Raw genomic sequence first — 23,990 nt, forward strand, 5'->3', positions numbered from 1 at the left:
ATAATCTCACCATTTGACTGAAATTCCATCCATCAAGATTATCAATAATATCTTTTTTCTTTCTTTTTTTCCTTTTTGGAGGGGGAGGGCAGGGCAATTGGGGTTAAGTGACTTGCCCAAGATCCCACAGCTAGTATGTGTTAAGTGCCTGAGGTTGACTCCAGGGCCGGTGCTCTATTCACTGCACCATCTAGCCACTTCAGTATTAATCTTAACTGTTGAATCTGATGGCCTTTTCTACTCTTCTCTTCCTTTTATGTAAATCTAATTTTTGATACTGTTGATTGATGATACCTCCCCACTCTCTGGCCTACATACTGTTTCCTACCTTGGTTCTGATGACACTGCTTTTTCCTAGTTTTCCACTGTGTTGGGAGCAATGTCCTATGGTCCTGTCCCACTCCTGAGTGGCTATTTCAGAAAAAGAATATCTTAATAAGAAATATACATTGTCAAGCAAAACAAATCCAAATTGGCCATGTAAAAGTGTACATTTCATTCTGCATCTTGAGACCATCACCTCTGTCAGGAGGTGGGTAGTGTTTTCCATTTTATGAAGAAGACAATCACAAAGCATAAAGAAGGAATTTTTATGTAGATACTTTGTAAAATTCTGTAATTGAGGGTGGTCATTTCATTGATCTCAGTTCATTTGTCTTTGGAGTGTTTTTGTTGCATAAATTTTTTTCCTGGTCCTGCTTACTTCACTTTGCATTGGTTCATATGAGTTTTTCCAGGTTTTTCATGAAACCCGTCTTTTTCTTCTTTTTTTATGGTATGGTATATAGTGTAGTCTTATGGTATAGTATTCATGTTCTTACTTTCATACAGGATATCCAAAAAGTCTTTGTGCAGTTTTAGGCTTTAATAACTTCAGAAGCATAAATGTTACAGACATAAAAAATATCATTTAAGAGCTTATTTAAATGTATCATTTTATTAATTTTGAATAATAAACTTAATTTTAACAAGATAGGACTATGTCATTATTCATAAAATGTGCAACAATAACACCTTCTCAGGTCTCCAGTGGATCTATAGACAAGATTCTCTTTATTTGACCACTTTGGTACCTGATCTCCATTAGACTTTTCCTTATGAGATCATTTCAGAACTGTCATAAATACATTGGATGATCTAAAGCTAGTACATTTTACAAATGCACTCCTTTCAATCACTGGATAGCAATTTGAAAGTTTTTACAAAATTTAAAAATTGACTAGAGAAAGCACAAGATGGTGGTTATGTTAAATTTGAGTAAAAAAATCAGTATTTTAAATTTAAAATAGTTAATCTTTCAAATATTTTTATATTTGTCACATTCATACACCTGAAGTTATTAAAGCTTATGACTGCACTAAGACTTTTGGGACACCCTGTATGCCATAGTTCATCCATTCCCCAATTGATGAGCACCTCCTTCATTTCAAATGCTTTACCTCTACAAAATAATACTGGTATAAATATTTTGTACAAATTAGTTCTTTTCATTTCCTTTGACTTGTTTCTAATATAATCCTAGTAGTTTTTTTCATTTAATTTAGTCTGAGGATAGGCATAGTTTATTGCCAGTGGGAGCATAATTCCAAATTGCTTTCCAGAATGTCTAGACCAATACACATCTTCATCAACAATGCATTATTGTGCCTCTTCTATTACAGATTCTCCAACAACATTTTCTTCTTTGTTAAGTTTGTTAGTCTGAGAGGTATTAAGATGAAATCTCAAAAGTTGCTTTATTGTATTCCTCTAATTTTTAGTGATTTGGGGCATTTTTATATGGTTATTGATAGCTGGGATTTCTTCTTTTGAAAATTGCCTGTTCATGTTCTTTGTTCATTTGTCAATTGAGGAATGGCTTTTATTCTTATAAATATTAATCTGTTCCTTATATACCTTAGAAATGAGGTCTTTATCAGATAAACATGCTAAAAAGATTTTTTTCTATTTATTTCCTTTCTAATCTTAGCTAAATTCAGTTTATACCTTTAAAAAAACTTAATTTTAAAAATTTTTTCCAATTGATGAAAATCTACTTTGGAATTATTATTCACTTTCCAATTTCTTCCCCCTTAAATGGTGATTTCTCTGGAGGCTGGATCTTAAAGACATTTCAGCTTTATCCCACACTGGGCAATTCAAGTTTCACAGACTTTAGTCTTTGCTTGAAGTGACTTTTAGGACAGAACTGGCACCAGTTGGATGTTGTACCCTTTCCCTCACATTTAGTGAGTTGCTGCACTAATGACCCTCAGTTTCTCATTTCTGAGAAAATGAGAAGAGGGGATGGAGGAAGTTCTGCTATAAGCCTGTGGATTCACTTGTCTAAATTTGCTGCCAGATCATGGTATTTGGGGAGGAGTGAGTGCCAAGTGAACATCTTAAAAATGATGGATCAACCTTCTTTATTATCAGTTCATTGACTTGTTACTTCATTAGGGTTTCTTACATTCTAGACCATGAAGACAACTGAAATTGCTTTATCTCTTGCACATCATTCCTATTGTAGAGAGCTTTCCATTGCCTCTGGAATATATTACAAATTCATCAGCTTGCCATTTAAAGCCCTACAGTCTGACTCCAGCTTATCTTTCCAGGCTTTATTTTCCTTCTCATACTCTGCATTCAAACAAAATGGCTTATGTGCACTCCCCTAAATATTGCCTTTCATATCCCACCTTCTTCCCTCTTTACATACTGACCATATGCTCTAACCTCCTCCTCATAATCCTTCAGTTCATTTAAGTTTAGTTTGCATAGGAAGGCTTTTTGATTCCCCTTCGTTGTTAGGCCTCTATCTCCTCAAATTATTATGCATACTTATCAGTTTGCATGCTGTAATCAATCAGACATAAGCTCCTTAAGGTCAGGGACTGTTTTTCATTTTCTCTCTATATCTCAAGTGCCTTGCACATAGGCATTTAAATGTATGCTTATTGGATTGGGTTGGAAAATGTTTTTCAGCTGTCTGAACACAGTAAAATCCTGCAGTCTTTCACACTTTTCCATCAATTGTATAGCTATGAAGATGTTGTCTGTTGTAGAAAATCATTTGTGAAAACCCACCTGTTCTCTTTTCATATTTTCATCAAAGAATGCCTTTGATGCCACTCTAGAGTTTTCTCATAAAGATTTTATGGTTATTAAAAGGTATGTCTTTTCTAACTGATGTCCTCATTTGCCTTAAATTTTTAGTAACTAAACTGACTGTGGTTTTTCAGTCTTTTGGTATTTATTTCCCCCTCCCCCCTAGATATCTTGAAAACTTATCCCTCAGTACTTTCAAAATTGTTGCCTCTCCCCTATAGCTCTTCTCTGTGCACTGGGTTTAGTGAGCTGCTTTTCCAGACTTTATTTTCTTACATGCCATTTCCACTTCCTCATATAGCACATCAGGGATTGAGGTCCAGATGTGAACATCCCATATCATCAGTGGTAAAATTAGATGTCTACAAACATGTTGGCAGTTTTATTCCATTTTTCCTTCATTTTTTGTTCTCCTTCCATTTTCACCTCTTAAGTGCTCTTTCTAGGACCTAACTTAGTTGTACCTCACACCAAAGTTTGTACAGGTTCATTTTTCCTTCTGCATCTCTTTACTATTTTATGAGGCATCATTATCCATAATATTTTCCAAATGAGTTTCTATTCTAAGCCAGCGTTGCTACTTGGCAAAGAAGATTAAGTGTTTGCTGCCTGAGGCAGTTTCTTGGCTCTTTTGACTTCCCCCTTTTGGCAATTGCTTTTCATCAATTAAACCTATGGAGGAAATGGTGATAATCAGAGTCAATGTTTTCTTCTTTATCTATTTGCCATCAGGAGCTTATTTGAATAGGTCAGATTAGAGCTATTATAATTGCATATGATATCTTATCATTTTAATCCTTGTTTCAAGTTTTATAATGATTTTGACCTTTATTCCAACGTGTCATTGATCTGACTACATATGTATATTTTTGTTTCATTGTTTCAGAAATTACTCCCACACTGGTATCTAAGTGTTTTCTGATATCATTTTTTTATAATGTCAGTTGGTGCTTCCCTATCTAGCACTTTCTTATATCAGGAAATTATTCATAATTTAGAGACATTAGAGTTCAGGCTTTGACCCCTTTCACTTCTGTAATGCCAATGCAATACCCATAGCAACTGCAATCGATGTGCATGTGTATTTCCAGGGTAGATTTGCAAAATATAATAAACTCTCATCCTCAAAGGCAAAACCAAAACATTATTTGGGACATCATTAGCATATCAGGAGGAAAGATCTAACAAGGTACTTATCGCTAACCCAGGGAGCTCTGACATCTTAAACCTTCTTTCTGTTAGATCTCCCCACAAAAACAAGTTTCCCTAGACAAACGCCTCCCTCCGCCCACTTACAGCTTGCTTCTTTCTCTCTGCTCACACCCTCTACTCTACTGCTCTCACTCTCTACTCCTGCACTCACTCTCTGTCTCTCTGTCTCTCTATCTCTCTATTACTGTCTCTGTCTCTCTTTCTCTCTCTCTCAGCAAGCTCCTCCCCCACTGGGCTCTATGTGACTCAGGTTCCATGTGACTAAGGCTCCATGTGTTAGATCTATTACTGATAATTCCTATTTCATTAACATTACAACTTCTTAAACCAGAACCATGTTTTCCAATATGTTTTTCACCATCTTCCTCCACACCCACCTTTTCATTAATACCACTAAGCATTGTGGTATATATTGACTTATTTTGACAGATCTTATTAAGGTCCCGAAGAAGTAGAGAAATTCATTTGTCTGCAATAGGTCTTATTACATAAACTGCTATTATCATGATGTCTTTTTCTCATTATGTTCTTCATATGCACCACAAGATTAGAAGACAATGTCCCATGGCATGATGCTTTGTGTTGCCTTTGTACACGTAATGAAACTATAACTGCTCCTTTATTTCAGTCAATCAGCAAACATTTATTAAGTGCCAGGCAGTGTGCTAAACTTCAACAAGGATCTAAAAGGCAGCCTGTCCTTTAAGAAAATGCAGTGGGACAAAGTAGATAGAATTGTGGGTTTAGAATCAGGAAGACCTAAATTTGTTGCCAGTTACAATTGTAGCTAACAGTAGCCAAGTATAGTTAACTCACTTTATGACCATGAATGTCGTTTAATTTCTCTCTATTTTATATTCCTCATCTTTAAAAAGAGGATATCTTTAGTGCCTGTCTCACAGATTTGTTCTGAGGCAAATAATATATGTAAAGTTTTGGAAATCTTAAAGCACCACTGTTCTATATGACTGTTCTTTTTGTTTCCTGCAATTTCCTTATAGTTTCATGTATAGCAAGAATGTCAGTATTGATATGATCAATCCGTTCACAAAGGTCATACTCTGATGTTTTACCATCATGTGCAAATGACCCAGGGTACTCCCAGTCTTTGTCAACAGAGCACATACTCAAGCAGATTCTACCGAGCTCTGCATATGTCCTGGATTACATTTTCTTATGGCTCATCACCAATAGACTGCTCACTAGGGAATAAATTCTTGGGACATAGCAACCCATGAAAAAAATAAAAATACTAAATGGACTAGGTCATATATGATCTGCTTCCGCTTCTGCCATGACTGTGGTGAAGTAATGGAAAAGGCATACAATAAACATTAATTTTAGTCTTTGCACTATCAATGTGAGATCCTTGCCTAGCACCCAAAAAGTTGGCATATTGCTAAAGCAATCTCAGCAGTTACTTTGCTATAATTCACTTTGTAGCCATCTTGTTTCTACTTTGGAAAAGTAATTGATTTTTAAAAAACAAAGTAATTTATTGCCTCATAAGATAAGTAGGGAAAAGAATAGGAAAAGTTTGAATCAAAGCAGTTTTACCATATTCTTACTGCACTAGTTGCAGAGATTTTAGGGAAGGAAATTGAAACAGTTTACTAAAATCATTTTTTTTTAATATGGATTTCAGTTATTCCTGTTTCACTGGACTGTAATAGTAGGATTGTTTGACCATATTTAACACCGCTTTAGATTTGCTTATCCGTCATAACACAGATACATAGCCTGTTTAATTGGTGCCTCACACAGTTAGACTCAGTTTCTAAATGTAAGAGGAAGATAGCAAACATCCAGTATTGCCTGCCTTTTGGCTGTCCCTTATGCCTGGAGTGAATACCCCCTTCACCTCTCCCTCTTAAGCTTCCTTCAGAACTTGGTTCTAGAACCACCTTCTACACAAGGCCTTTTCTGATCCCTGAGGCTGGTGCCGCCTCTACAAATTATGTTGTACTTTGCATATATATTGTATCAACTTATATTTATTGTTTCCCTCATAAAATGTCAACTCCTCAAGGGCCAGAATTGTTTCTTTTTTTTTTTTTTGGTCTTGTATCCTCAACACCTAGCCCAGTGCATACATAGTAGAACTTATATTGACAAACGGGTGGAACTGCATTCATTTGCTATTGTTGCACAGATCTAGGAGTTTATCTTTGTTGAGTGTTTGAAACCTCTTTTTAATGAAAGAAGGTGATTTCTTATGGTGCCAGAGAAATCACAAAAGATAGGTCAAACTATCTTGGGTAGCAAAAATGTGTTTCTCTAGGAAACACTTGAAAAGGAACAGGGCCAAAAGGGAAAATAGAATAAATGGGGGGGGGGGAGGGGAAGGATAGGGTGGAGGGAAATAAAGTTAGCCTTTCCCAATATGACTACTATGGAAATGTTTTGCATAGCTACACATGTATAACCTGTATTAATTTGCTTGTCTTGTCAGTGGGGGTGAGTGAGGAGGGAAGAAGGGAGAGAATCTGGAAATCAAAGTTTTAAAAACAAATGTTAAAAATTGTTTTTCCATGCAGCCGGGGAATAAGATATACAGGCATTGGGGTACAGAAATCTATCTTGTCCTACAAGAAAGTAAGGGAATAAGAGAGGGAATTGGGGGAATAGAAGGGAAGGCAGACTGGGGGAAGGGTTAATCAGTATGCATACCATCTTGGTGGGGCAGGGGAGTAGGGGAGAGATGGGGAGAAAATTTGAAACTCAAAATCTTGCAGAAATGAATGTTGGAAACAAAAATAAATAAATTCTGAAAAAAATTTTTATTTAATTGCCTCCTCTTCCCGTGAATCTGTTTCCAAGGTCAGATTGCCCCATTTTGAAATTGCGCTTACATGTAAATCAGAGAGTACTTTAAGTAAACTTCAAAAAAAAATTTTTTCTCTTTTACCTATGGTTATGTACTTTTCTGAAATCAGAGTGCATATACACAAAAAATAAAAATGTCTTTTAGTATAACAGTTTTTTCCCCTTGTTTTAAGCTCTTATATCTAGTATCTGTCAAAGCTTATTTTTCATTTTATATACTGGAAGTTTAATTACAAATATTATTATATTTGTCATAGGAAAATTATCACACACAGTGCTACTAAATATAAATATACTAATACATGAAATATAAACAGAGAGGAAGAGTTCAAATCTAGAGCCCCCCCTTATATTTGAGAAGTTGACCTTTATTTGACATCTCAGAAGACATGGAAAATAATTCACCTACAAGGTCAGATGACAGTTGTGGTATAGTGGAAAAAATTCTGTATTTGGAGTCAAGACCTACACTAGCTCTGCGAACTTGGGCAAGTCACTTAGTCCTTCAGAGACTTAGTTTTTACATCAAAGGTAATAGAAGTTAAAATGAGCTCTTCTGACTCCAAATTTCTTTTTTTCTTTTTAATAGTATTTTATTTTTTTCCAATAACATGTAAAGACAGTTTTAACATTCATTTCTTTTTAAATTTTGAGTTCCAAAATTTTCTCCCTCTTTTCCTTCTTTCCTCCCTAAAATAGTAAGCAATTTGATATGGGGTTATATATGTACCATCATGTAAAACATAAAATTTGTCATGTTGTGAAAGAAGAAACAGACCAAAAGGAAAAAAAAAACACACAACATGGAACAAATCAGTCTCAATTTACTTATCTTTAAAATGGAGTTTCTGAAAATACTGGTATTACCTATTTTGAGTCGTTATAAGGAAAGTATTTACAATAAAGTGCCTTATAAATGTGAACTTATCTTTATCAGATATATATAGGTGTATTCATTCATTCAATGAATTGATTTTAAGCACTTATTGAATGCCTAATAGTCTGTGTGTTTGAGGAAGATGTTGAAAGGGAAGAATGAGAAATGAGGAAGCACCTACCTCTCTAGAAGAAGATGAAATTTCTGAGGAAGAATATAGATAGGACCATGAATATAGATAACCATGAGTTTAAAGGTTATTTATGTTAGCAAAGGCATTAAAAGTGGAGAAAATAGGAGAGGGGTGAGGGGTCTTTGTGGACCTTGGGAGATTTCAGTTGCATGTAATGAGAAGACAACTACCAGTATCATTTGAAACCACTGCTTGCTACTGAGGGATAAGGGGGGATCTAAATTAATACTGTTCCTTTCCTTTAAGGAGAACAAGGTGATACATAACACGTTTTTCAAAAAAAAAAACTAACAACCCAAGGCATTAAATAAATGCCAAATGAACATTTGGGTTTTTAAGGAGCTGAGATCTGACTGGAGCCCAGCTTGAATTAATCATTAATTATTATTTTTAATAATGCTAACCACAGCTGACATTTTATATAGCATTTAAATATTTACAAAGTGCTTTACATATCAATCAGTAAATGAAAAAAACATTTACTATGTACCTACAATGTTCTCATCACTAAGCTAAAGCACTGGAGTAAAGCTTCCCTTTAAGAAGCTTGCATTTTAGCTAGGTGAGAGTACTCGTGTATATATGTAAATACAAAATAAATATAAAGTGATTTTTGTGAATGAGGCACTAGCAGCTGGAGGGATAAGGAAAGGTTTCACATAGAAGCTGGTATGTGAACTGAGTTTTAAAGGAAATTGAAATTTTGAGAGATGGAGTTAGAGAAAGACTATGTTCTAGCTTTGTTGGAACAACCAATACAAAAGTCATGCAAGTGGTAGATGGAGTACCCTGTAGGAAGACTAAGTAAGACAACCAGTTTAGCGGAGCCACAAGTGTGGTTCAGAGAAGTAACATTATCACATTGCATCCTCAAAATGATATATAGAGGCTTTTACATGTATTACAGGTAAAATTTATCCCCATTTTACAGATGATGAAAATAAGGTTCAAAGAATCTTACCTAGTTCACAAAGCTAGCAAATATTAGAGTCAGAATTCAAACTCAATCTTTTCTGACTCAAGTCTAGAGAAAAACCCATTCTTTCCATTATATGACATTGACTCTAGAAGAAGCCATCATATATGAGATGAAAATCAGACTGTGAAGACTGTGTATGGTTGAGATGGGCAGAGGAAAGGAAGAAGCCATTTTGAGGAGGGAGAGGAAGGTGGCATGCTATAGTGAAGAGAGTATTAATAGAGGCAGGAGACATGAAATCTAGCCTTGGCTCTGTCACTGCCACTTAATTTATCACCTTCAGTATGTCACTTCACCTCAGTTATGCTTCAGATTTCTCATGCAAAGTGAATGGGCCAGACTAGATCAGGAGTCAGAAATTTCTTTGTGGGAATAAATTACGTTTTAATTATTCAGAGGCAGTATAGCACAGTGAATAGGGAATTGGCTTCGAAGCCAGGAAGTCCTTAATTCAAATCCCACCTCTGACACATACTTGCTGTGTGACTCTGGGCGAATCAATTAACATCTCAGTAATAATCATACTAATAATAGCTACCATTTATATATTGCTTTAAGGTTTCCAAAGTCCTATACATGTGTTAACTCATTGGATCTCAGGGTTCTAACCAACTCTCTGAGGCTACAATTTGTAGGGACGGTACCAGTCTACATTGGTAGAGGGGGGTTTCCCACAACAGTAAAATCATAGTCCTTATCCCTGTCTCTTTAGTATGAATAGATTCAGGAGTAGCAGCATTGAATTCTTGTTCCTAAATTTCAGAGGGCAGTGACTAACAGCAATATACCCTCTCCACATTGGTCATGCAAGGCACCTGCCAGCCTATGATTGAACAGGTCTGGCTGGCTTCACCAGTGATTGGTCAGTTATTACTCTTATACTATACAATGTCTGAGGTCTATTCTAGCTCTTAAATTCGTTTGTTGATTTAACTTGTTGGCTTTGATTCTGTAACTAAATTAGTCTGTTAGAACTTTTCTAGACCATTTTCTTTGGTAGAGAAAACAGAAGCAAAATAGGAGTAGAGTAGTTCTGCCATCTTTCTGTCATCCATTATCATAATCCCATCTGTCTCCCTCCTCATCCCCAAAAGGGGACTCTTTTAACAGTGTTAGAAAAAGAAGTCGCTGCATGAAGAGATTGCCACTTGGAGTAGAAAGCCAATTATAAAAGATGACAGAGAGGATGAAGAACTACCTAATTCCTACCTTGTTCATTTTTTCTACCAAGGATAATGATCTTCAAACTGGGAAATGTAGGGGAAACTTATTAATATAGTATATTAATATATTTCAGATCATGTATTTATTATATATAGTATATTGATCTGTTAATATACTATATTTAATATAAAAATGATTATAAATACAATTATATATTACATATATTATTGTTTATTATTATTTTATATTTATATTATATTAAAAACTGAATTGAAAACTAAATATAAGTGAAGCAATGGTAAGAGTTCCTATGATATCTCACTGAGTTCAGATCATGAAAACCAGAGAAACCTATCATAGTGTACTAAAAACTAGCAGATATATTTGCTGAGCACTGTCAGTTATCTTTGAAAATTTGTATAGAGCTAGAGAGGAACAGGAACAGGAACAGAGATGACAAAATGTAGTCCCAGGTTTCAAATAGGAGAATGGTAGAGCCTTCCAATTATAATCCAGTGCCCTTTACACTGATTCTTGACAAAATTCTAGAATGTATTATTAAAGAGATGATTTATGTGCATTTAGAAATGCTGAGACAGCATTGAGTTTATCAAGGACAAGTCATGGCAGACTAACATCATTTCCCTCTTTTCAAGTACGACTAAACTGGTAGTTATATCAGCATAGTTAATTGAAATAATATACCTAGGTTATGCAAAATCTTTTATTGTACACATTTGTACAAAATAGATAAATAAAGACTATACAATAGCATATTCGTGTATATTTAGAACTGGTTGAATAATCAAACCAAAACAGGTGAGAGAACTGAAGCTCAGAGAGATTAGGCAAATTTGTATATGGTTATATATCTACCATGTTTCCCCGATAATAAGACACTGTCTTATTATTTTTTTTTTGGCCAGAAAAACACCAGAGGGCTTATTTTCAGGGGAGGGCTTATTTTAATGAACATTGACAGCAATTTTAATAAACAGGTAAATGTGAACAAAAAAATGTACCTTTACTCAATAAGCAAATCACTGGGGAAGAACAGGATGACACGCTCACTGCTGCAGCTCGGAGCGCGGCGTGCGTTTCAGGGGTGGGGGGGACGGTGCATACAGAGGGTACCGTAATGTAGCGCAGGGGATCACCTTCACTACAGTAGCAATCTCAATAGGGCTTATTTTCAGGGGAGGGCTTATTTTAGAGGAATCTTACACAGTAAGGGGAGGGCTTTTTTTCGGGATAGGTCTTATTATCGGGAAAACATGGTAATAAGTATTGGAGATGGGATTTGAATAAATTCACTGAATCTGCCAATGTTTTTTCCTCCATAACAGGCTGTCTCCAGGGAACTGATAACCTCAGTATGGATGGAAAAGCAAAATATGAATATTGATTGATGGGTCATTTGTTAGTCTGGAACATAGTCTTTATTACTTTGTCGCAGGGCTCTGTTCTTGACCCTATTTTGTTTAATATTTTATCACTGGCTTAGAAAAAGGTATAAATGATAGTGTGCTTATCAAAATTACAAATTATAAGAAACTAGATACAGTAAATGATAGAATCAAGATTAAAAAAAAAAACACCTCAGGGGTGGCTAGGTGGCACAGTGAATAGAGTGCTGGCCCTAGAGTCACGAGGACCTGAGTTCAAATCCAGCCTCAGACACTTAACACTTATTGGCTGTGTGACCTTGGGCAAGTCACTTAACCCCAATTGCCCTGCCCTCTTCCCTCCAAAAAAAAAAACCACCTCAAATGTTTAGAATGATGGGCTACATTGGATAAAATGAAATTGTATAATAATAAACCCAGAGTCATAGAGGTTGTTTTAAATAGCTGTCTGCTTAAATAAAGAGTCAAAGTGGTATGACTAGACAACAGTCAAATTGAAAGACAGTAATTTAGTAAAATAACCGTTCAAAGAGTCAGTTGCAAATCAGGCAAGAGCACTAAAGTATATTAATATCTCAAAGAGGGGAGGTTATAGTCCCACTGTGTTTCACCATGCTATTCTGTTCTTTTCTGAAATTCACATTTTACAAAGGACATTGAAACTGGAACGTGTTCAGAAAAGGGTGAGTAGTTTGATGAAAGGATTAGAAACATGCTCTGTGAGGATCCACTGAAAAAACTAGGAATGTTTAGTCTGGATAATGGAACACTTAGGAGCATGGGATCTGTTTTCAAGTATTTGAAGGGCTGTCATGTGGAAGCGTTCAAATTTATTTTACCTGGCTACAGATGGCAGAATTGGGATAAATGGATGGACGTTCCAGCAAGGTAATATTTGGCATCATGTGGTGGAAATTTCCCGAGTAATACAAAAGTACACTAGTCTGCTTGGCGAGGTGGTAAAATGTCCCTCACTTTGAAAGTCTTTGAGAAAATATTGGATGGCCACTTGCCAGAGATATGGTAGAAGGAATTACTGCTTAGATATGGGATCACCTATTCTGAGTACTTACTCAGATTCTGAGGTTTTATATAATTGGAAATGTTCAACCTCAGAGTTGGAGCCAAGATGGTCCAGCGAGCTACCCCTCTACACACACCTCCTCCAAAGAGAGCTAGAAAACACACCAGACCAAATTGTGGTGGTTAAATCCAAGAAAAGCAATGGTGAATCTTTTTTTCTGGTCCAGGTCAGTGAAGGGAGATAGAGAGGTCTGTGAACCCTGAAGTTGGGGTCTAGCCAGGAGCATGGGGCTACAGAGCACTCCAGAACCTAGGGAGTCACAAAGGGGTAGGGTCAAAGATCCGTGGGATGAGAATAGGCACCATTTGGCAGCTTTGTCGACCACTACCCAGTTTCAGACCATAGATTCACGATGGATTGAAGATGGGTCCTATACCCTGGAGCGGCCTTCTGGAATAGGGAGCACTGTAGCCCCTAGGCAAGTTAAATGGCAATGTTTCTCTGACCCCAGGAGCAAAACAAGGTGTCAGTTTCAGCTTTTGGCCCAATGGGAAGCCTTCAGGGGAATAACCAGGACAGGAATCCTATAGTTCCGTCACTCTCAACCAGCAGAGCTTTCTAGCTGGTTGGTAGAGACTAAGTCTAGTGGCATCATCTGTTACTTAGACCCAGACACAGGCTAGAAACTCTCAGAGCAGAAATAAGACCTTGCACTGAACCAGACCACTTTGAGAGCACTAAAATCTTACAGATTCCCAGCTTGAGCTGTCCATAAGATCCTGGAACAATACATTTGGTACCACAAGAAAGTAGTGACAGGACCAAACCTTTCCTCCAGAAGTGCATGTAGGCCAGTCTTAACATCAGTTTCAGAGTCAAGAAGTACACTGGAAAAGTGAATAAACAAGCATTAAAAAAAAAAGAATCCCACCACAAAGGGCTGTGAGTCACTTGAATGACACTCATGACCCAAGTGCAGAAGAGGAGAATGACTAAAACATCTACAGACAAAGCCTCCAAGTAGAACCCAGTTTGAGCACAAGCTCAACTAGAATTCCTGAAAGAGAATCAGCAAAAAGGGATTTTTTTAAAAAAAGAGCTAACAAGGTTTTGATAAGTGGAGTAAGAGGCTTGAGGAGAAAAAACGGATAAGAAACGAAAGCTTGTAAAAGAATGAATTGAAAAGGAAATTAATAACTTGGCATAAGACTAACAAAATTTTGCCCAAGGAAAAAACTCCTTGAAAATGAGAACTGACCAAATATGATATAATATGAATATATTATTATCCGTGATATAATAAGAACCTTTAAAACAAGGTCAGAAGACTTAAAATATAAATTATCTCATAACAAAAACAACTGACTTGGAAAACAAATAGAGAAGAAAAAAATTTAAGAATCATTGGACCGCCTGAAAACCATGAGCAAAAAAAAAAATATTCTAGATGTAATATTTTAAGAAATCTTTAAAGAAAACTGCCTTTATCTCTTTGAACTAGAGTGCAAAGTGAAAATAGAAGGAATATACTTACCAAATTCCATAAAGAAGCTCCTAAATGAAAACTCTGGGGAACATTATAGCCAAAATCAAGGCTTCCAAAGGAAAAATACTGTAAGCAGCCTGAAAGTAAGAATTTAAGTAACAAAGAGCCACACTTAGGATCACACATAATCTAGAAGCCACCACTACAAAGAAGTGGAGATCTTAGAATATAGATTGGATATTCCAGAAGGCAAAGGATATCCACTTACAACCAAGAATAACTTATACAGCAAAAGTGAATACAATCCTACAGTACCAAAATTGGACCTGAATAAAATAGAGGATTTTCAAGCACTCCTACTGAAAAGACCAGAACTGAGTAGACATACAAATACAGGAGTTGAGAGAAGCACAAAAAAGTAAACATGAGCAAGCAATCGTGAAGGATTAACCAAAGTTAAATGTTTTATATTTTATATGGGGAGATGATACAAGTTTCTCCTCAGAACTACGTCATCATCAGGGGTCATAGAGAGAGTCTATTTAGATGAGGCTGAGGAGTTAGTGAACCCAAGTTCAAATCCCATCTCCAAAACAATTTATTAACTATATAATCATATAAAATAAAATGTTGTTTAAAATGTATAAATAAGATCTCAATAATAGCTGACATTTATCTGATGCTTTCAGGTTTGCAAAACACTTTATATAACAACACTGTTGGGCAGGTAGTAATACAGGAATTGTTACCCTCCTTTTACGGATGAGGAAACTAAGGCTTAAGTAGATTAAGTGACTTGCCCCATGATGACCCACTTGGGAGCATGGGAGTTGGAATTTGGCTTCTTCACTCCATCTCCAATAATCCATCCATTTACGCTATGGCAATACTTATTTTCTTTGTTTCCCTAGTGCTTAGCACAGTGACTGGCAGATGATAGGTGAGTAATAGGTGCTTGTTGGCTTGACTTATTAGTCTATTAAAAGGAAGAGGGAAATCTGAGCAAATCCTATGATTTCCATTAAACCAATGAAATGTGCTCAAGCACTACTACTTCACTTCATTTTTTCCTACTTTCCCCTCAGCCACATCTGCTTTCCCCAGACCAATTTATTCAGCCCCCGTTCTTGCCTGTGTCATTGCTGACTTTGAACCTTCTCCCAAGCTATGTCTCATGCCTGTGGGGCCCTCAAAAGCTCATTCCCATTAGTCAAGATACTCATGAAATTCCATAGATTCCAGTAAGGACAGTGCCTTCACATGGCAAGCTCAAATGTTTCTTGAGTCACATTGCCCTGATAAATTGAAAAGTCTTAGTCATTTCCCTTGTTAAGTAGTTCTGGTTGCTCCTCTTCATTCAGCAAATTTGCCATATTAACCTTTTTCTTTTATTTCATGTAAATAAAATATATTGGCTACATTTCTGTATGTGAAGTGTATAAACTCTATATCCATCCTTTTCCCCTCTTAGCTCCTACCTTATGACCCTCCCCAGTCTGCTCATTATCTTTGTACAGAGCATGTCTTTTCTCTACTTGTTTTCATTACTGCTATATCTTGCAATGCCTCTCTTGGCCCCCTTATCTTAAAGCCTGTTTAATAACAATAGGTTGCATTATAAGGTTTTTGAAAGTGTTTTACAAATATTGTCTCACCTCTTCACAGCCATCCTGGAAGGTGGGTGCTATATTTATTCCCATCTCATAGATGGGAAAACTGAGGCTGATCAGAAGTGACTTGTCCAGGGTCTCACACACCCAGTAAGTGTCTGAGGTCAGGGTTGAACTCAGGTCTGTCTGATAACAAGGTCTAGTGCTCTGTAGGCCACCTTGCTGCATCTTTTCTTTCAAGGTCCAGCTCAAGTGTAAACTCCATGAAATTTTCCCTGCCTATTCAAACCCACACTGATCTCTACCATAGAGAAAAAAGTATTGAGTGCAGAATCAGATGATCTTGATTTGGTGGTGTCTCTGCCATCTACTAGTGACCTTAGGCAAATCAGTGCTCTTCTCTGGGCCTCAGTTTTCTTATCTGTAAAATGAGAGCATAGGACTGGATCCGAGTGTCAAACTTGGAGTGCACCCCAACCAGACTAAAATATAATTGGAAATATTTAACAAAATAAATAAAAGTACAGTACAACACAGGTGATGTTAATTTATGGTTTTCTAAGTCAATATGAGGCCCACTCGTGATCATTTCTATTTGAATTTTACTAGAATTTGTACTAGATGACCTTTAAGCCCCCTTCTAACTCTAGACCTATAAGACCTTAAAATCTGTGGTTCATACTTATTTGTTTTTAAATTATCAATTTTTAGAGCAATGTGTTTGTTTTGCTTTTGTTTATATAGCATCTCACATGAATGACATCATGTATAACAGCTTTTTCTAAGGATGGTCATAGACCTAGAAAGGATCATTCCCAGCCAACCTAGTGCCACTTTTAATTATTCCAATTAGCTTGGAATTTATACTAAATTCAAATTTTTAAATGAAGCCCCAGTAGCATTTTGAAGGAAGATATCAAGAAGTAATAAATGGTTTTTTAATTAAAGAAAAAAAATATGCTTAAGTAAAAAGATGAGAATAATTAATTGGATTTTTTAAACTTATTTTTTAAGATTCTGTAGGTGAATATACCTACACCTGTGTTTAGTGTAGACACTACACACTTACTAGAAAAGTAATCATCTGGAATCAGGGCTATTCTGGCTATTAAACTGCCATCTTCTTTAAGCCAAAAGGAAAGTTGTTTTTATTAAAAGTATCATTATAGAGTTTTGATGCATATTTTTAACTTGGTAGATTTTGAAACACAAATATAAAACAATAACCTTTTAAGCCTCTTTTCCCAAATGTGCAACAGAATTTGTGGCCTCTCAAACTTTTCCCCCGTTGTCATTGTGCCCTTATAATTGAAACATATTTAGTTTCTAATTATATAAAATATTAACATGCAGGTAACTAAAAGCTGAAAGCTACATAAATACATTTTAAAGGATTACCATATGAAGAAATTATATAATTTTGTCTAGAAGGTAGATAATTTGAACATCACCCAGATAGATTTCTCCATTCCTAGATACCGAAATCTAAAAATCCTTAATGAATAATAATCTTTTTTTCTTCTGCTTTATTTTTTAGTTTGTTTTCTTTGCTGTCTAAAAAGCACAACAAAGTTCTGGAACAAGCTACGCAGTCCCTGAGAGGTTCCCTGAGTTCTGACGATGTTCCTCTGCCAGATTATGTAAGTATTTACCTTGCTGTGTTAAATTATTTTCATTTAAACATCAAAATAACAAATGGCAACATCTCCTTTCCTGTAAAAGAAATGTTTGAAATTGTGATGACCCAGCAACCACCAATAGCCAAAAAAAGGAACTTCTAAGGAATGATATCATGTCTGAAATTGGAAAAAAAAATGAAAAATGCATGTACAAATGGTGGGGGGAATAAACCCAATGCCACCCAACAACCCTAAACCAACAATACTTCATAACTAGGAACCTTCTGGGGCTTCATTTAGTAAGTTCATAGTTTTCAAATGACATTGTTAGAAAAATACATGACTTCCAATAAGTTTCAGAGTTATGAGCTTAGAGAATGTCTCTTGTCCAACCTCTCCATTTGAAAGTTGAGAATACTGAGGCCTAGGTATGTTACTAGGTAACACATGATAGTGTATTTATTGGTTGAATTACTATATCACCTTAATATCTCTGGCTCGTATTTTTTTGCTTTTAAGTTATCAGTTTCTGGAGCAATATGTCTGTTTTGCTTCTTTTTTTTTAATGTAGCATCTAGTGTAGCATTACATATAAAGCCTTTTTATGAGGATAGTCATAGATCTAAAAGGGACCATTCATTGCTAGTTCTGTGCCACCTGTAATTATTCCAAAACATCTATTAAATATTATCTTTATTACATAATTCCACAGAAATTAAATCATATAGCAGGCCAAAATTTATATTTGTATTGTTTTATTATTATTTATTTTATATTTATATATATAAATGTATATTTATAATAATTATTAATTACATTGTATTGTATTATATTATTGTACCTTTTTTGTCGTTGTTACTGTTTTTATGAATTTTTAAGATGAGAAAAATTCCAAACAAGTGGTTTATCCGTGTTTTAGGACTAGGTCATGGCATAGAATCTGGTTTCTGACTTACTGAGCATTGTGCCAGTTGTCTCACCTTTCTTTCCTATCTCTCTTTTAACATACAAGCATCAGATTTGATTATCTTGACCATGCACAAATCTTTGTTCAAATGACTTATTTGATAACAGAAGTATTGATGACCGGAAATAACACAGTATCTTATGTTTAGCTGATTCAACCAATTTTTTCTTCAGTTCACTAAAGGAGGCCATGGTACACTGAAAGAATATTCAAATTTAGACCAAATTCTTGGCATATTAATAGTCTATAATTTAAACCAAAAGTTAAGCCATTTACCATTATAAATTTGAAAACCAGTACCTACAAAATCATTTCAAAAATCATATTCAGATCAATAGAAAGCATTAATCACCACAAAGTAGAAACATAACCTAAAGGGAGAAATGGTTTCTTTACTGCTTTAAGTGTATGGTCCTCAGTTTGTTTTTTTCTTTTTCCTACTATATCATACAAACATTATTCTGGCCTCCATCCAAAAAAAGAAGGAAAGGAACATATGACCTTGTATTTTTGAAAAGGTGAAAGCAATGCTAACTTTTGTTATTTTTCCCATTTTGGGAAATGAAGAAATTAAGCAGCTCTTAGAGCTGCTGTGAGTTACTGACCCTGGGCAGTGCACACGCAGAGCAGCACCCAGTAGTGTCTTAGTGCTTCACTGGATTATCTTTGCAGGTTCTAGACATGAAGTCAATATCAGAAATGGGTGGATTTTAGTCATAGCTTTTTTCTCTTCTCTAGTCTGCTCTTCTTTTTCTTTTTGGAGGGGGGTAAGTCAGGGAAATTGGGGTTAAGTGACTTGCCCAAGGTGACACAGCTAGTAAGTGTTACATGTCTAAAGCTGGATTTGAACTCAGGCCCTCCTGACTCCAGGGCTGGTGCTCTATTCACCACACCACCTAGTCTCCCCATAGCCTGCTCTTTAATGGAGGTAATATTAAGCTAAGAAGTAAGCAAAGCAGGAGTCATACTCACCCAGATGGATTTATCCATTCCTAGATACCTAAATCTAAAAATTCTTAATGAATTTTTAAATATATATGTGTGTGTGTGTGTATGTATATACATATATATTTTCACCTGTATTTCAATATAACCAGTTCCCTTGATAATTCTTGTATTTTATTTAATGTATTTAAAGCATTATTCTGATTCATAGGTTCCCCTCAGTCTACCAGAGGGATCCTTAGAACAAAAAAGGTTAAAGAAGCCCTAGTTTAAGTTGATCACATTTTTATGTGATATTAAAACTGCCCATTGTCTGCTGTCTTATTTATTTTAGGTCTGGCTTAATTTCTTTTGCACTGTGAAATACATATTCATTTGCAAGGTTGAAATGCTAATCATTTCTATCAGGTGCCTTAAACTCAGTATTAGCAGTCAATCAACAAGCACTTAAATGCCTCCCACCACTGTGCTGAGCTCTGGGAATACAGAGAAAGGCAAAAAGCAGCCTGCTCTTAAGGAGCCATGTCTGTGCAAGAGGGCAGGGAACGGCTAAGGGCAAAGGCCCCTTACAGAGCATGGCATTTGTTGCTGAGTCAGGCGTCTAAGGAAAGGAGAGAGAACCTTCTAGGCAGAGGCAGCAGTTGGAATGTCCTCAGAAAGAAACCAGAGGAAGCCAGAGAATGTGGAGAGGAGTGATGCATAAGAATAGGGAGGTTGAAAGGGGCCAGGTGGTAAAGGGCCTTAAAAACAAAAGGAGAGTTTTATATTTGATCCAGGAGGTAATTGGGAGTCACTGGAGTCTGTTGGGAGGGGGGGGGTGAATATGGTCAGACTTGTATTTTAGGAAGATCATATTGACAATCAACTGGAAAATGGATTGGAGTGGGGAGAAACTCCTGGAATGATACGGTATCACTGGAGTTTAAAGTAGGGACATATGGAGAGTATGACAGAGTGGGAGGATGCTAAGCATTAAGGATGGAGTTCAGGCAGACTATCAGTGCTCCAATGAGAGAGAGAGAGATAATTAAACTATTTGGGGCCCTCCTTCGGTGTTCAGTCTTGTCAGCCTTGTGACAATTTGAGGTCTGTGAGGTACAGGAAGCCTGAGATAATAGTCATGAACTGGTAAAGGAGCCCCTTGGAAAAGTCCAGACAAGGCAGGAGCAGGCAATTGTAGATGGGTCTGATCTGGGAACACAGTTTGGGGGAAGCCCCTGGGACAAAGACAGAGATGAGGTGCTTGGATCCAGGGCTGACACAGGGGTCTCTTGGAAATCTCAAGAGCAAGAAGACCGCAAGTAGGCGGGCTATATATGTGTGATACAAGGAAATGTATCTTGAAATTCCAAATATAATGATGTTTTATAAGAGAAGGCACATCTTTCCATTTGAAATAATTTACCTTTAGTTGATAATAGAAAATATAATCATCAGACCCCTTTTTCTTGAGCAAAACACATGTATGAATGTTCCTTTTATTGGTCTTCATAGTTATCGAAGAAAAGACATTCTGACCATTTTTGTTTACCAAAAGTTGGCATGGCAGGGCCCGTGGTGAAAAGAAAGGGAGATTATGTGCCCAAAGGATGATGGATTAAACGGATGGGTGAAGGCAAGGCAACTCAATGGCTCAGAGATTCACTTAAGGATAAGAAAAATAGGGGCAGCCAGGTGGCGCAGTGAGTAAGAGCGCCAGCCCAGTGTCGGGAGACCTGGGATCGGTTCTGGCCTCAGATACTTAACACTCACACAAAATAACTGGCCGTGTAACCTTGAGCAAGTTTACTTAACCCCAGTTGCTAGGGGCGGCCAGGTGGTGCAGTGAGTAAGAGCGTCGGCCCTAGCGTCGGGAGACCTGGGATCGGTTCCAGCCTCAGATACTCGGCACCCACACAAAAATAACTGGCCATGTAACCTTGAGCAAGTTACTTAACCCCGATTGCTTTAAAAAAAAAAAAAGATAAGAAAAATAAGACCTGTAAAATAATCTTAAGGTCTTATTGATTGGAGAAGTAAATGTCAAAACACTCTAGTGTCTTTGCTAAGAGAATCCCAAATGGGGTCACAGAGAGTCAGACACAACTGAAATTACTGAACAATCAAAAATTGTTGGTTGGGGAGAACATAGATTGTTTAGAGGGGACTAATGAAGCTTAAAATACAATTAATTATTGAAAATGAAGGGGCGACCAGGTAGCACAGCGAGTAAGAGCACAGGCTCCAGTGTCGGGATGACCTGGAGATCGAATCCCGGGCTCAGACACTTAGCACCCACCCAGAAATACCTGGCCATGTAACCTTCAGCAAGTTACTTAACCCCAATTGCTTGGGGGTGGCCAGGTGGCTCAGCGAGTAAGAGCACTGGCTCCAGTGTTGGGATGACCTGGAGATCGAATCTTGGGCTCAGATACTTAGCACCACACCCAGAAATAACTGGCTGTGTAACCTTGAGCAACTTACTTAACCCCGATTGCTTAAAAAAAATGAAGAAGAATTAAAGCATGATCATCAAAAACAGACCTTTAGGGATGATGGGAGGAGACCTGCAGTAAGCCTTGAGTTTAGAGTTTCTGAGATCAGAAGTTGAGGTCCTATCCCCAAGATCTCTGAAGGCCTCCAAAGGGCATTGTTATATGAGGGAAGTTATTGTTAGCCTGAAACTCATGAAAGATTGCCCCAAAAAGGGGGAATCTTTTTTCTGTACTTGATTCTAACCCCGAGAAGGGAGGATTTTTAAAATCCAGTGTTCAGGGATGTCCTACAGACAAGACCGATCATACTCTATTAGGAACTAGTGACCTGAGAATGCTAAAAAGACAGCTCAAAACTGGCTAGCTACTCTTTAGTAACTTTGTAAAACAGATGTGTCAAGTCTTTGCTGGAAATGTTCATGCATACTGGGCAATGTGAAGGTTATTTTGCCTGTTTCCTGTGGTTTATATTGTATTTTTGGGTCTTAAGGCAGTACTGATACAAGACTGTGGGAACAACACTCAGTCCGGATACTGGCTGCTGATAAACAAAGTTTGCTATGTACATCTATGACCTGACTAGATCCAGTTTTTCTGTTTGTTTGTTTTTTTTAATTTTGGTAATAGTGTGTCACCCCATTCAGATGTTATGTTTATGGTTCCAGTGTGTCTCCTTTCTCCTATGAATCATGGAAACTTTTTTGGGGGTTTTTCTGTAGGAATTCAGTAGTTGCATCACATATACTAAGCTGTTCTTTCAGACCAGTGTAATCAGTCAGTTCATTCTGTATCTTCACTGACTTGATTATAAGACAGATCTTCAAAACTATTCTGGCAAGCTGCAGACTCTTGGTGGAAATAAGGGAGTGGGGCTGGGAAGAAAGTATTGAGTCAGAATTCGTCTTTTATTTGCCTGATAATGTTGTGCTTGCTCTCTTTTCACTTATAGCTATTTGGAGCATCTTAATGTTCCTGGGTTTCACAGATAAATACCAGACTTTATCCATTTCTGCTTTTAATTCTTTTGTTTAATTCTTGAGTAAACTAAAATCCTGAAGGTGCATCATCTGCATTCGTTACTCTTTCAGGGAGCCATGGTTTCTCTAGTCAACCAAGAAATGAGACACTTGTAACACTAACAACTCTGAAGGTAATTATTAATTAAAAGACAGCGGGTTAAGTTGAATTTCTGGCAGATGCTCGAATTAAATAACATAATTTCACCATATTTTGAGTTACTTAAAACTGACTACTTTCTCTGGGTCAGAAACAAAAGGACAAAATTTTTGTGAAGTGTGAATGAAAGTCTTAGAGCATCTGCTTTCTAGAGATAATATTTAAAATTCCATTCCGAATCTTAAAATTCCTACTTTTGATAGTAGTGGACGGAAGACAGTACTGTAAATGGAAAAAGCTTAGGTCTGTGACCTTGAATTCTGCAGCATCTCTTCAAAGAGGGAAGTCATCAGCATTAGCTCAGGACTAGCAACAATCACTAAGAAGCATCACCAAGAATCACTTCCATGTTTCTCTGATCTGAAAGATGATCAAGGGAGACAGTCATCGCGGAGGAGACCCAGCACCTAAAAAGCCCTGAAATTTTGACTTCTTCCAGTGATAATGAAGTGTTATATTGATAAATCCCAGTACCCAAAGACTGCATAAAGGGATTTCATTTTTGAACCCACATTCTCATCATTCTCTTTTTAAAAATTGGATGAGATAAGCTATTTTTCCCCAGAGTTCTTACCAGAAAGTATCCAATACATTCTTTTCTTAGTATCATTCCTTTAATTCATTTTCTTCATTTTATCTTGTTTTTATTTCCATAAAAAGAAAATGAAACAGTCTTAAAACAAGGTTTGGGTTCCTGAGTGCATTTAGAACTGCAAAAAACAAGCATAGATTTAGAACTACAAGGAACCTTAGAGACCATCAAGTCTGACCCATTCATTTTGGAGGTGAGCATACTGAGACTTAGAGAGGTTAACTCACTTGCCCAAGGTAATAAATAAGAGAGCCAGGATTCAAATCTAGAGCTTCTGACTTCAGATCCAGGACTCTTTACCACAGGCCACCAAGCACTCTCTCTCTCTCTCTCTCTCTCTCTCTCTCTCTCTC

General features: G+C 36.7%; 1 protein-coding gene across 2 annotated transcripts in view; it reads left to right on the top strand.

The window, feature by feature from the left end:
• DYM (dymeclin) overlaps nt 1-23,990 on the top strand; it is a 622,931-nt gene that overhangs the window by 408,950 nt on the left and 189,991 nt on the right. For both annotated transcript variants that reach the window (XM_069104416.1, XM_069104414.1), the window contains one exon: nt 17,402-17,504. In XM_069104416.1, the coding sequence (XP_068960517.1) occupies nt 17,402-17,504 (103 nt within the window). The remainder of the gene's footprint in view (nt 1-17,401; nt 17,505-23,990) is intronic.

This window comes from Petaurus breviceps, unplaced genomic scaffold (genome assembly GCF_028583685.1).
Source record: "Petaurus breviceps papuanus isolate PSGF00001 unplaced genomic scaffold, PetGlider_PUasm1.0 131, whole genome shotgun sequence".
Classification (NCBI taxonomy): Eukaryota; Metazoa; Chordata; class Mammalia; order Diprotodontia; family Petauridae; genus Petaurus; species Petaurus breviceps.